We start from the raw sequence: 15944 nt of genomic DNA, 5'->3' as shown, positions 1-15944 counted from the left end.
TTTAATAATATTGTTGTTATTGTTTGGGATATTGTTGTTTTCATAGGTTTTATAATATTAAAAATTTTGTGAGAAATTAAAAAGTTATAAACTTAATATAAAATTAAACAAAGTAAATATAAATTAAATAAATTATTATGGTAATTACAATTTTAATTAAATAAATTAATTGTTAAGCAAGTATAACATTTTGTGAGGAATTAAAAAAAATTGTAAGTTTAGTATGTAATATTTTTTAGGCATACTGTTCCACAAGGCTCTGTTGTCTGCAGTGTGTTAATGCGATATCTTTGTAGAATTGAACAGAGTGTATATCTTTACAAGAGAGAGTTTTCCTTTAAGATACAGTTATGAAATTTACAAATGTGAAATAATTTTTCACACCCTAAGACAAAAAAGTATAAATGTCTTGTAACCATAAATTAGGTTTCTTTATAAGGCCCTTTTCCTTATCAATGAGTAATCATTGTTACTGAAAAATTTTTAAATTTAACTGCTTGTGGCGAAGGTTTATTTATGTTTTGTTCCTTCTTATTAACCAAATTTGTGATGTATAATTGTGATAAAGGAAAGTTGTTTTTTTTTGTTTTTTTTTTTAATTATGATTGTTAAGTGTTATTTGTTAAATAAAATAATAATAAATAAATAATATGCATTTTATTGGAAACAAATATACAAAAATTATATTACAATAATGTATAAAAAATTAAATATAAAAACAAATTAGTATAAAAAAATACAAACTTAACGTTATAAAAATTAATGACAATGTTTAAATATGTAAAATTGTTTATCAGTATATTTCATTGAAAATTAGTTTATGATAGAATCAGATTATGCACATTATTTATTAATACATGAATTTAAGTATTGGTTAATAACCAGCTCCTTTCTTTAAGTTAACCAGTTATGTTATTGTTCTTCTTACATGCAAATATTATTCTATATTTTCATCTCAAACAACTTGACAGCAATAATAAATTTTAATCATGTTTAATGGCATAAATAAGTTGTAATAAGTTATAAAAAATTCTGTTTCTTAATTGTATTTCAGTTATTTTTATTATTTAGGTGTGAGCCTGCTAAATATTATTATTTAAACTTTTACTATTTAAACAATGTAATTTATATTTATATATATTCAGTGCCAATAAAATTTATTAATAATATTCATCTGGATTATAATAACATACTATTTACATTTTCTAAATATTATTGCCTGTGTTATATTTATTACGGAAATTGCAAAAGAAAATTTAAATGGTTGATATTCAGAAAGTTCTACATAACTTGTACAATCAGTTCCAATTAAAATTAATCATACTTTTACCTAGATGGTTAACTGGAATTCTTCTATAACATCTTTTTTTTTCAATATTTATATTAAATTACTTTAGAATCATGAAGATTTGATTTTATCTATTGGTTCTGAATTTTTGTTAAACCAGTGATAGTATATAATAGTATTACTTTTATTGTTTAATCATTACACTTTTAACAAAATGTAAAAAAGATTTAAACAATAAATTTGTTTTTGTATTAACCATTAAAAATGTATAATATAAATGTAGTTATTATTCATTGACTTATTTTCATATTCAGTTCTTTTAGTATGTTTACAAATTATTTTTACATACAACCATTTCGTTACCACACCTAAGCACATTCATACATTCACACACACATAAATATATACATATATACCTATTCACTGTTTGCATATTGTTCTAGACTTAGTGTTATATCCTATTTCTATAAACTACATTCTGTAATTATCAGTGTTTTATTTATTAGTTGTTGGTTTTATTATGTTAGTATTATTATTACTTTGCTCATATTAATTTCTTGTATAAAAGTAATCACACTGATCTAATTTTATTTTTACCTACTGCATGTTTAGAACTTTATTTGTGAGTGGATTTTATTTCTCATCTACAAAATTTAATTATTATTTTAGTCTTTTGGTTTTGCGACTTACTTTTTGGTTTGAGTTTCTTTTTTTTTGGAGCATGAACTTCATCTCTCTTTTGACAGATCTTTTATTTTTATCATGTAAGGAATTATGTTCTTTTTCTTTTGTGTGTTTATTATTGTGAATTGAATTTCTTTTTTTTTTATGCATGAACTTCATCTCTCCTTTGATAGATCTTTTATTTTTATCATTCAAGGAATTATCTTCTTTTTCATTTGAGTGTTTATTATGTTTTATTGGGCTGTAATTATTATTATTTTTATGATCTATTAATATTTCATAGGTTGATTTTTTATTGTCATTGTGATACGGGTTTTTAATGATTAAATTAAAATTTTGCGCATCTTTCTTGGGCACTCCATTTTGGTATAATTTTGTACCACATAAATAAATTAAATCACTATCACCATGTTTACTGCCGTATTCTTCATAAACACATATATCATCACCTACACTAACATTCTTCTTAGCAAAATATGATTCTATATCTTTTACTAATTCATTATATTTATTTTCTGGACCTTTATAAAACATTTCTTTACTTTTTTCTATGTCTGGCCGCTTAGACTCTAGAATATCCAAGATAACTTTTTTAACATCACTTTTTTTAACGTATTCTTCATTTTCATTTATATTTTTGTTATGTTTACTAATATTATTTTCATATTTTTTATGTGTAGCTTTATTGTTACCTACTTCATTATCATTGAGTTCCATTGTTCTTGTTTGCACACTTTTTGCTGTTCGGTTTTGTTCAGTATGCGGTTCAGATTCTTGGAAAATCCAATCTGCATCAGTTCGTACTGATTTTTTATTTGAATCGGTTATCTCATTTTCTTCAACTTTCTTACCTTCAAAATTCTCTTCTTTTTCTTCTACCTTTACACTTTCTTTTTCATCTGACACTTCTTCTGTGGACTCTCCTTCATTTTCTCTTTTTTCTTCATCTTCCCCATCCTCTACCAGTTCACTTTCTTTACTTTCTTCCTGTTCCTCAACTTCTTCTAGGTCATTTTCTTTACTTTCTTCCTGCTCACTTTCATTACTGTCTTCTTCTTCCTCTTCTCTTTCTTCATTATTCTCTTTGTTTTCACCTTCATTTTCTTCTTTTAGATCATTTTCTTCCTCTTCTTCCTCATAATCACTATATTGTTCCTCCTCCCCTTTTCCTGCCACCCAGTTATCAGTTTCATCCCTTTTATTCTCATAATTAATTTCTGCAGATGTCTCATCACTAGTCATTTTAATTTTTTCTCTCTTTCTTCTTTCTTCTTCTGCTTCATCATTAATTTGGTCTTCAAGTTCAACATTTATATCATCATAATAATCATCAGCATAATCAGCTGTTTCTTGTGCTTCATCTGGATTCATGTGATCTATTTTTTCATTTTGAAATCCATTTATACTTTCTTTTTCATCAGATTCAGATGTTATTTTATTGTTTTCTCTATAATTATCATACTCTTTTGATTTTTCACTTTTATCCTCATCTTCATTGTAATCTTCATCAAGATTATCTTCTTGCTCTTGTTCAGGTTCATCTTCATCTTCTACTTCTTCATTTTTTTTACTTTGCTTTTCATCTTCTTCATCAACGTAATAATAATCTTCTGCTTCCTTCTTCTTTTCCCAAGAATCATCATCATAGTCATTTTTAAAATCATCATCATAATAATCCTCATTATTGATATTAAAGTAATCATTTTCATTATTCATTCTGTATTCGTTATCCTCATTGTCATCTTTTATAAGCTTTTCATTTGCTGTATTTTTTCTTTGATTACCATTTTTAATTTTGTTTTTAGTTAATTTATTATTTTTTCCTTTTGTTAATTTAAACTGATTATCTTCTATTTGTCGCCACTTTTTTATCAGGTTTTCATTCTTTTCATCATTTGTGAGGGCAAAATTAGCTTCTTGATTTTTTAACGATTGTACTTTATTATCAACTTTTTCATTTCTGTTAACATTACTTATTTGATGTTTTCTTATTTCATTTTCCTCTGGATTATTTATGTTTCTGTTTTGGGATTTATCGTTTTGTTCATATAATTCCTTTTGCTTTGTTCCATTCTTGACATCTGTACCTTTTTTAATAGTTTTATTTTTTATTTGTTGTTCATTGTAAATTAAACTCTGATCTTGATTTATTTGTTCTTTTTCATTATTTTCCCTTTTTTTAACATTTTCATTTACTTTTCCTTGTTTTTCTGCAGAAAATTGATTTTTCTCACTCTTTTCATATTTTTCTATATTATCAGCTAATTGAACTTTGATATTCTTCTTTAAGTTTTCATCTTCATTATTTATTTGTTTGTGCTTCATATTATCTTCTTTATTTCTACTTTTTTCAGCATTTGATTTTTTTATGTTTTCTTCTGCTTGTGTTGTTTTATATTTTTCTGAATTTTTACTTCTGTTTTCAAATTCTTTTTCATGATCAACAATTCTTTTACCATTTTTAATACCATTATTTTGTTTTTCAGAAATCAGTGCTTGGTTTACATCCTGTCGGATTTGTCTATTATCGTAATTTATTTTATCATCTGGTAAATTAACTACTTTGTTATATAACTCAGGCGAGTCACTTTTGTTTTTGTTACAACATTTTCTTGAAAAAATTTCAGTGCTATGACTTAAGTTACAGCTACATGTGTCGTCTATATATTCAGAATTATTTTCATTATTTATTAGCTTTTCTTTTGTGGAATTTACTTTTTTATGTTTGAAGGAATCATGTACAAGAAGAGGTAGGGGTTTCTGAATGTTAAATGAGTGTTGTTCATTTGATTGAACAGACTCTTTGCTGGTTTTATCCATGTCACTTTCATGTAATAATTTTTTATTTAATGTTTCAGTCTCTTTATTTGTTGTATCATCTACTATCATTTGATTAATATTTTCTTTTGTTATCATCCTCCTTTTATCGTTTTTATTTTCTATTTCTTGTATTTTATGAGATATATAATTTTTTGAATTTTTATTGTTGTTAACCACTGTGTTTTCATTGTATGGTGTTGGTTTTATATATGAACATTCATTTGATTCATTTTCTGTTGTACATTTGTTTGTTTTAGTATGTACATCATCAAAGTTCTCATCTTTTATAATTGTTTTTGTTGCTTCTTCCTTACCTTTATTTTCGCCTTTTTTTAATTCATATTTGTCATTAGACAGATTTTCTTTTGCTGTTCTACTATCCGATTTATAATTATTAATCACTTCTCTTTCTATAGTTTCATCAAAATTTAAGTTGGCCTCCTTCGAAATCATATCTTTTTCTTTTTCATCTATGAAAAGAGGTGTAGAGACTCGATTGCTATATAAACCACTAGCTAAATCATTTTTGTTTTCTGTTTGGCTTGTACTACCAATTTCATTTATTAAGTACGGTGTATTTTTGCTTGCAATTATATTTTCTCGTTTATATGTTAACTTATCTTTATTACTTTTTGAATTATCTGTTCTTATATAATCATCATTATTATTTGATAACTGCATATCTGTATTCAGTTCATTTTGTGATATTATTCTATCCATATTTTTTTGCTGCTGGTTTGATGGTGTTAACAGTTTGAAATGTTGATTTGGAACAGTATTACCATAATCTGATGATATTTTAGGTATATTATTATTACTTATTTGATTAAAGGCAGAATTTCTTTTTTCATAATTTAATAGTTTGTATGGTATAGGATCCATTTTATGTGTTGGAATATGGATACAGCCATTTTCTCCATCAATTTCATAAAAGATATTTAAATTTTTAATGCTAACATATGTTTTATCATTGTCTTTATAGTCTTGAGATTTCTGGAAAAAGTGTTTAAATTTATTTTCTTTTCCTATTATATCGCCGGTAGGAGAATGATAATACTCATTTACTATACTGTTTTTCTGTTCCAAAATTTTATTAATAACATTTTGATTTATTATTCTGTTTAACATATTTCTATCAACACATTCTCTTTGTTTTGGTGTTAATTTTTCATTTATTATTTTATCGATACATTTTTCTAGGTGAAATAAAATGTAATTTTCAAGGTCACTACTACATCTTAGATGACTTTTCTTTGCTCTTTCATTATTAATTTTCTTTTCATTCTCTGTATTTTCAGGTAAGTGACGTAGATCACGTTTCATCTTGTTTGATGGCTTTGCAATTAGTCTATCATTGTTAATAATATCATCATTATTGCTGTTACTATTATTATTAGATTCTTTAGAATTAATTATAAATGGATTAGGAGATAGATCCATTGGTATTCCGAAAAAATGATCAACTACGTATAACATAACTGTATCAGGTATGAATTCAATTTCTTTTTTTATTTTTTCACTGTCGTTAAGAATATCAGTTATTTTATATACAACACCATTATCTAATGTTTTTGTACCATGTGAATGTAAAATATTAGGTAAATTTTTAATATCAATGGTTTTAACATCGTATGTTACTGGAGGAGGATGTATCATTATGTCTTTAATTAAAACATTTGCGTTTTCTTTAGAATTATTAACAATATTTTGTGTTTTAGATGTGTCGGTTTTGATTTTATCATTGTTGAAATTTTTATCGTTGTAAGAATGATAATGGAACAGGTTTGTATAAGGATTATTTGATTGTTTTTCATTATCTAAAATTTCTGACATATCATCAACATTTCGCTTCTGGATACTTTTTTGAACAGGTAATTCTTTATTATAATTATTTACATAATCTCCAGAATTATATTTTTCATCTGTATCTTTATTATAATGATCATTTTTATCATCGTACTTTTTTTTATTTTTTTCTAAATCGTCAATATGTACTAATACAAATGGTTTTTCATCCTGACATTTATATTTATATCTTCTTTCTAATTGTTTTAACTTTTTATCTTCATAAAAATCATCGTCATCATTATAATATTTATTATCACTAGCACCATGAGAATACCATTGTGAATTATTCTCGTAGTCACCTTCTGGATTATTCGTAGTTTCATCCATTGTATTCCTTGGATTTCTTACTTCATCTCTACTATGATCATTTTCATTTATGTCTCTTTCTGTTAAATTATTCATATCTATATCATTTATGACTGAATCCTCTTTTGCATTATTTTGATTCCCTGACATCAATTTTTTTAATGTTTGATTTAATAATGTATTATTACTCTCATTTTTAAAATCGTTCTCATTACTCATTGATGAAAATTCATGCTCCAATTGCTTCATGTGTGCCGTAACTAAATTGGTAATAAATTGTGTAAATGCTTCAAGTTGCAGCTCTGTGAAATTTAATGGTGGTAAGTGTTTTGGCAAAAGATCAAAATTATCATCATTATTTGATATGTCAGTTGATTTATCAGCCTTTCTTAAATATCTTTCTCCATATTTATAATCGCTGATTTCATCATTTTCAATATCTTCATTGTAATTATCATCATCGATGATGTTATTTTTTTCATCATCATCATCATATTCATCAAAATCTTCATCAATTTGACCATTATATTGGAAGTTTCTGTTGTCATCATTATCATCATCATCATTATCATCATCATTGTTATCATTATCATCACCATCATCATCATCATCATCAGATCCCCTGTAAGCGATAGGATTACGTTTATTGTAATATTTTGGATAATATTCTTCTTGTTCATCATAATAATAAGACTTAGGCCGATTTTCTCTTTTAGTGACCTTTTTAACTGAAAGGGTAAATAAGTTACTATTAGTGCTATTATTATTATTATTATTATTTTGATCAGTCTGATTACTACTGTTTAAATTATCAGTAATATTTTTATTTATTATTTCCAAATTATTTGCTATTTCTTTATTAGTATTTTCTGTCGTATTTTCTACATTTTCATTTGATTTATGTGATGCAAAGGTACTATTAGTTTTATTGTCTTGAAAATTATCAATATATAATGGCGTTTGGTTTTTTTTCTCAATTGTTTCACAGTATTCTGGTTTACTACTATTATTTTCTTTTCCTTCCTCTTTTTGTGCATATGATAAAATGTTTTCAGTGTACGTGCAATTTTCATTTACATCTTGTTTGAGGTTATTTTCACTATTTTTTAATATTGATTTTTCATCTTGTTGTTTATTAATTACTAATTCTTCATGTTGAGTTAGTACTGCAGACAATACCACCTAAAAATAATAACAGATTTTTTGTAGTGTTTTACTTTAATATATAAATTAAAATTAAATTTCCTTAAAATATTTTTTTTTCTAGATGATGTCTCATTTCCCTCAAAAACACTTGCACCTGAATTATGAGTACAATGTAAATAAATGGCAAAAATTTAAATTAATGAAAATTTTATCTTGTACAAAGCTCTGTGGATACTAATTTTCATTGGATGGTGAAAGTATCCTAAAATTTTTAATATGAAAAAAAGGTGAGTTTTCTTTTTGTAATGCATTTATGTCCGATTGTGAGTTAAGAGTAAGCCATGCAATATTAGTGAGTGATATGATTTTTGAAATTTCTGTAATTCCTTAAAAATACACCAATTTAAATACTCATTTTCTAAATACAGGGAAATTTATTTTTGAAGACTTTTTTGAGTTGTTATAGTTTCTTCATGATGATGGTGTCTGCTTAGAATTGGTTACAAAAGCTCTGTAATTAAATAGCATTTTTGATATGGATTGGTCATAACAGAAAATTCGTTGAAGAGTCGGCATAGTGTGCATTGGTACTTTTAAAAATGTGTTGTGAAGATTTTACTGATCTGGAAATGACTTTCCTAGTAGGTTTGATAATGAAGATGGTGGCTGTTATGTGTAAAAATGATAAGAGGCAGATATGTATGTCATTCATTTGTGGAGAAAAACTGAACCATTACTGAAGCCAGAGACATTAAAAATTCGATAGATTTCTGTTAGCTATGCAAAATATATTTTGTCAACTTTAACATTTAATTAAAATTTGTTGTATTTACTTATTTATTAACAGCCCAATTAAAGTTTTGCTTTTTTTACCTGAAATGATTTTTGTAGTATGGGAATTATACCATACGTTCATTAATAATATTAAAATTAAAAGATGTTGTTTTCGAATAGACTTTGTGGTTTATAGCATTAGGTGATCCAGGAGGGAAGTGGGTAGTATATTATAAAGCAGTATTATTGTTTATTAATTTAATATCTTATTTTTATAGAATTTATGTTTTTCCATATTAGACATGAATAGACTTTCCGACTACTATGAACCATATATAAAGTTTGCATGTTACGTTGTTAATAACTTTATATATTGCAATTTTTTTATAAAATTTATATATTGTAGTGTGTTTTTTAATGTAATACTATTTAATGTTGTGTTCATAAATTTTGTATACTAGTGTAAATTTAAATCTTAAGGATAACAACATTGTATGTTTGTAGTTTATGTTGAGAAAGTTGTTCTGTTATATATGTATATTACTGGATATGTGTCCTTTGTATCTATGGTTTGCATCTGTCCAAGTCTAAATAATGTAATATTCAATGTAGTTACTATAGTTTAATTTGTGTACTCTTAGTTTGTTTTTTTAATTTGTTGCTTTTCTATAGCCTTTTGTATTTTGTTTGTAGTAAGTATTAATATTTATATAAATTTTCATTAAATTTCCACCAGATTCTCTAAAATAATTCTTAATCAGAATATGATAGTGGGATAGTACTCTTAATTGTTTCTGATTGATTAACTACTAATTAATTATTTTATGATTTTGTATAAATTTCTGACTTAAGGAAGTAATCCTCTTGGGGTAGAATGAACTCATGAACTAATACAACTTTTTCTATTGTTGGATTTTTTGCTGAGCAGCTTAATTGTTATCAAAAAAACAAACTAACTTGGAGGCTAAAAATCATATGCTTACACAAACTCGTGGATTATATAATTAAAACATTGACTGCTACATTTAAACGAGAATTCCAATAGTAATATTATATTGTTAATTTTAAACTGGAAATATAGTTTAATAAAAACTTTTGATAATTACCTAACATAAAATTAAGTAGGAAATTTATTTTAATTGGTTACAGAAAACAATAAAAAAATCATAAAATTTGTATTAATATTTACGTAATATATAAAAGTTTATATATATAATGATTTATTATATTTTTTTAAATTATTTATTTATTATGTAAGCAAATAAAACAAAAGGGCTAAGCCAAGGGGATATAAGCCAACCGATTGGCTATATTGAATATTTATGTGTAATCTGTATCTGCACTAAACTGAGCATGACAAATTCATCTCAATCTACATTAAACTATATTAACATAGTTTTTGTTTTGTAATAAAATCTTATAATTTGTATATTAATAAACTAATCTGATAAAGTCAAGACAATTTAATTTAAGCTCTGGTATATCAGTCGATCGGTGTGTTTATTTTTATCTAAAATCTTTACTTGTACATAAGAATTTATGGTAAGTAATTTCATTCGCTAAATTAACATAAAATTGTATACACTTTTACGAAATTTTATTAATGGGCTTGTATATATTTCATGTTTTTGCTTGTATAAAATTTCAGTATGCAGCATAAGGATAAATATGAGAAAAAATTATATCAGGAATCATTTATGTAGTCAGTTATTTAAATTAAAATTACATTTTAAATACTCTTTTCATTCAGAATACAAAGATTTAGAATTTTTTTCCTTCTTTTTTAATGTTGTTTTAAATTAATGCCTCTGATAAAATTATAAACTATTCAGATATGTGTTTTATATATGTGTAATTATTATGTGTTTGGGCTAAGAGGTTGTGTGTGTGTGTGTGTGTGTGTGTGTGTGTGTGTGTGTGTGTGTATGTCTGTTACCATTTTCCTCAAAAAATACTAGACCGACTTTGGTGCGGTATTTTGTGTTACATAGTTATCACTTCAGAGCAGGTTCTTAGATTAGTTTAATGGTTGTAAGCTGTCAGGAGGCACTAAAGTAGATATGTTTCTTCAAAACAACTTCATGGGTTTTTAAAATTTTTAATTTTTTCATTTGTAATACAATACTTTAAAATAGAAAAAAAAAATTCTTCTGCAAGTTACAAAAATAATGTAATTTTTTATTTTAGTCACTTAACAAGAAAATAGAGCTGAACCCAGAGTTGATGTTTGAATATATTTAGAGTTAAAAGAGAAGCAGCAATTATAATGCAAAAATGAAGCAAAAAAAAAAGATGCAAGGGGTAAATAATGTTAGTAACGTATCAGTATATATAATAAATTCCTAACTAAAATAACTATATGGTCTTTTATGAAAAAAGTAGTAATCATATTAGTACATACACAGCCAACTTCGATCTTAATTAAAAAAAAAAAATATTTTTATATTCATGCATAATCCCTTTGGACTGCATAAAAAAGTTATTGAAGGCCTGTATTATGAGATAATGTATAGGCCTAATTCATACTGTATTATTATATTATTAATGTTGTCATTTGGATCAAACAAATTAGGTCCTAAGTCATGACCAACTTTAGCCAGTTTTTTCTTTCTGGATTCAAATCATGTTCAGAGTTGCTATTTTTATCACACATCTATTAATACACATTTTATTATTATATTCCTTTTACTAATATGAAGTTAAATAAGTCATCTATAAAAATCCTGCCAACTTTCATTAAACCTCAAGAAAAACTGGAAAAAAATGTGCTTTAAAGACAAAACAGTTATTCTCTTGGGTTTTGTTCTGTTTACTATCATAAATCATAAAGAATCACTGTGGCTGAGAAAAATGCATTGCTGCCTATTTGTAACCCTCATTATCATTTATTATTTAAAAAAAATAAAATAAACTCACACAATATTTTTAATATAAATGTCGCACAACATTCTCCATACACCCTTACTGAGTGTTAGTTTTGTAGAATAACTTTAAACATTAACTTGTCAAAAAATCAAATATTTTCATTTCATGTCAAAAGTTAAATAAATTGATTAAATTAATTTAAAACACACATGCTCACATCCACCTATACAATTTCAATTTTATTTTGCGTTTTCAAAAATATAACTTAAATTTGAGAATTTTTGCCAAAGTGTAATTATTTTTTAAATAAACAATTTAAAAAATTATTAAATAATAATAATTTAAAATTATCAAACAAAGTTACAGCTCATAGAAAATGTATTCTTTTTTGTCATGATTACATTTTAAACAGCATAATGATAAGAAAACAACCAGTGCCTAAAGACAGTATAGTTTATGTCAACTCCAATAAACTGTTGTAAGGAGCTTATACAAAGAAAGATAAAAGTAGAATTTAATTAATAAAATATAAAATTTTAAAATATTGTATTTTTTGCAATTTAATGTCATTTGACAATTTAAATTCATGATACAACCTAATCACTCTTCTAAGGGTTAATTCAATATTGAAGTAACTAAAATAGTTTTAGTATTTATTTATAAAAAAATAATCAGACTGTTCCAGTTATTTCCATTCCGTTTAAAATGCAATACTGTACAATCTTTAGAATCTAAACATTATTGTCTAAAATGTTTATTTCATGGTAGTATATTAATATATTAGTATATATTAATATATTACTTGTATTATATGTTGTTAATAATATATTATATATATATATATATATATATTAATACAGTAAATCTTGTATTTTGAAATAGGATTTTTTATATTAAAACAGTTTTAATACAAATCTGCCTACAACTCATCAATTTTCAAGTAATCTGCCGGTTATTGATTTATGAACAAAATTACTTCAGGGGAGGACACAGACATGAGTGATTTTACAATATGTATAAAACACATAAAATCCAGATTGTGTATTATTATATTTAAATATCTTTAAGTGTCCTACTGAGGTAAAAGTTCAATAACAATTTTAATTTAATATTTTACATCAAATATTTTTACTATAATAGCTTTTATAGCTTTGATTAAGCTTTACTTAACAGTTAACTATAGATTCATGTAAAACATAAGATTTTTTTGTACTGTATGTACCAACTGGAGTGCCATGAGGCACCTGGTGTAGGTTCAGATATATACGTTTAGTGCTCTCCTGAATCATTTCAACATAGGTGGAAGTCTGTGGTTTTGAACCTAGGGTTGATTCTGCACCCATCCTGAATTTGACATGATAAAAACCTACAGCAGATCCTAAATAAAATCTGCCACCAACAGTAATCTTGGTGTGACTCTGCTTTATGCAAGCACAGTTGGCTTGTATGTCCCTTGAAATTTGGTGAACCCATGGTATTTGCTGGACTCTGAATTCTGGTAGGTGGGAAATATTTTATTATATTCATTATTAAATTGTAGAAAATATAGAGATGAAAGAAGAGTGGAAAGCAAGCATATACCAGTTTCATTACTGAAATACCATGTAGAAGTTGGGTAAGAACTTTGGGTGCTTTCACTTGTGTTATACAGGTGATGGTGATGTTTATGGACCCTCATAGATTGTATCCGGTCAAATTGATTTTATGTTTTCTGTTAACATTTTACACTACATTCTTTACACAGTTAACTTTGATCTTTAATATTATGTTTTTTCACACAATATTCATATCCAATTTCTCCTCAATGATAGATTTTGTTTTTTACTTTTGGAAGAAAAGTTTATTCACATCAAGAGCATGCTGTAAAACTACAAACTATTGCTGCCAAACTTGTTTATAAAAACACATAAAGCAAAGTTGTCATAAAAATAAACTGACAATTTTTAAACAGTTATATTGTATTTTTTTAATGGAATGTGAAAACAGAACCTCAAACATGCTTAAGCAATTTACAATTTTAAAATTTGTAATATCTGTCTTATAAAACCAATTGAAATCATTAGCAAAGTATAAGTCTTTAATAAAAATAATCAAAAGAATACTAACAAATGCATTTAATGTGTTATTGTGCTAACTGTTAGCATATGATAAACAGAAAAGTATTAAATGTATGCTAGTCTGTTGTTCATGCATATGGAAAAAAGAATAGCAGCAATAAGTAAATGAGAAAGAATACTAGATACTCTTACACTACTAATTTTAATGCATGAATCTTCTTGACCATTGCATAATACTGGTGGTATTTTTCTTTTTTTCTTTTCTGTTTAGCTTCCGGAACTACTGTATTACTTCAGTGGATGAATGAGGATGATGTGTATGAATGGAAATGAAGTGTAGTCTTGTGCAGTCTCAGGTCGACCGTTCCTGAGATGTGTGGTTAATTGAAACCCAACCACCAAAGGATACCAGTATCCACAATCTGTATAAAAGTAACTACCTTTATTAGGACTTGGATCTTAGAATTTTCTACTTTATGTTAAACATCATTCTATCACTATAAATTATTTTACTCTCTGTTCATTCTAAGAAAGAGATATTGCATAAATACACTGCAGATGACAGAGCGCTGTGGAACAGTATGCCTAAAAAATATTACATACTAAATTTACAAGTTTTTGTGATTTCTCACAAAATTTTATACTCTTTTTACATTTAATTAATTTATTTAAATATTATAATTCTATTATATATAATTATTGTAATTCTAATTACTATTATAATTTAAATATAATTATTTATTTAATTTACTTTATACTTAATTTTATATTAAATTTATAACATTTTAATCCCTCACAAAATGTTTAATATAATAAAACCTACGAAAACAATATATCCCAATCATTAGGTACCATATTATTAAAAATAATTTAACTGGTATATGACTTGAAAAAATTTTAACACTTCGAAATGTTATGAAAATTGCTTACCATATTCTCTGTGAGTGTCCGACAAACACTGGATTCTCTCTATTATATCAGATTCCTCATCACTCTCAAAAGTTGACGTTGATGATGAATCATCTCTAACATTAATTATTAGTTCAACCTCAACATTGAGAAAATTATCTGAGTATCACATCTTCTTTTCTTCTTCTGTAACATGCCTCACAGATTGTTTCCACTTATCAGTTGGATACCTCATTTATGCATTTTTCAAGTGGATACTTTTTGTTTGCAGCCATAAAGAAATTTCTTGTTTCCTCCTCAGCTTGGAATATTTGGAATCAACTTTGGAGAATTAACAACTGATAACGGGTTGGTATCAATTTTGGAATATTTTATAGTTTTGCACTGTGGTACGAAGCATTGTCCATCAATACTATTTTCAGGTAATATAGACAGTACTTTTTCAAACCACTTTCTAAAAATATCTCTGTTCATATCATCGTGGTAGTCTCCAGATTTTTGGATTCAAAAACGAGTAATCCCCCCTCTAAAAATCCTTTTCATTGCCAATATGTACCACAATTAATTAATCTCCTTTATTTTTTAGAGGTTGCAGGCCCCTGCCTAACCCTGGCAGAAATACTGTTTTTACCGATGTAACTGTCATATCACATCAGAATCTTGATGAGTTGTAGCCTTCATTTATCCACGTCTCATCCAAATAAAATATATCTATACCTGTTTTTCTGTAAGTTGCTATATTTTTTAAATAATTACACTGCCAAATTATGATCTATTCTTGATCAACAATTACAGTTTTTTTATTTCTTTTAATAAATTTTAAATCCATCAACAACAGTAATTTGTATAAACTAGTGCGTCCAATATTTGGTGTACTCATATCATAGTTTATCACAGCCAGCAATATTTTTAGGGTTGGTATTTCATTTTGAAAAATGTCAAATTCATCCCATTTTCCTATCACACGTTTTCCATGTTTTCTATTTTTAAAAGGAGTTTCTACCTTTCCTTTCCTTTCCTATACTACTAACCAAAAATTTAAAAACCGTAGTAAGTAAAATCTAATACTACTTACTGACACATCAGTTAATTTAGATGTAAGTTTCATTACTTTCTTTTTAACCAACGTAGAATTTTTCTCCAGCAGTTGATTGAATACGTTTTAAAACTATTCTTTTTTTCACCACTCCACAAATGTTTCCCTTTTCTGTGCTTAGTAAAAGATGTTCCTGAATTATCAGCCACAT

The 15944-nt window shown here is 25.9% G+C and overlaps 1 protein-coding gene across 1 annotated transcript; it reads right to left on the bottom strand.

The window, feature by feature from the left end:
* Nucleotides 1-758: 758 nt before the first annotated feature.
* On the bottom strand, nucleotides 759-14932 carry LOC142328288 (uncharacterized). Its single transcript, XM_075371993.1, has 4 exons — nucleotides 14868-14932; nucleotides 6898-7484; nucleotides 5035-5580; nucleotides 759-4632 (listed from the first exon to the last, which is right to left on the bottom strand). The coding sequence occupies exons 1-4, from the start codon at nucleotides 14930-14932 to the stop codon at nucleotides 1949-1951; spliced, it is 3882 nt and encodes a 1293-aa protein (XP_075228108.1). The 3' UTR covers nucleotides 759-1948.
* Nucleotides 14933-15944: the final 1012 nt, after the last annotated feature.

This window comes from Lycorma delicatula, chromosome 7 (genome assembly GCF_047948215.1).
Source record: "Lycorma delicatula isolate Av1 chromosome 7, ASM4794821v1, whole genome shotgun sequence".
Lineage (NCBI taxonomy): Eukaryota > Metazoa > Arthropoda > Insecta > Hemiptera > Fulgoridae > Lycorma > Lycorma delicatula.
The sequence above is the reverse complement of the archived record's forward strand: the minus strand, read 5'-3'. Positions and strand labels throughout refer to the sequence as shown.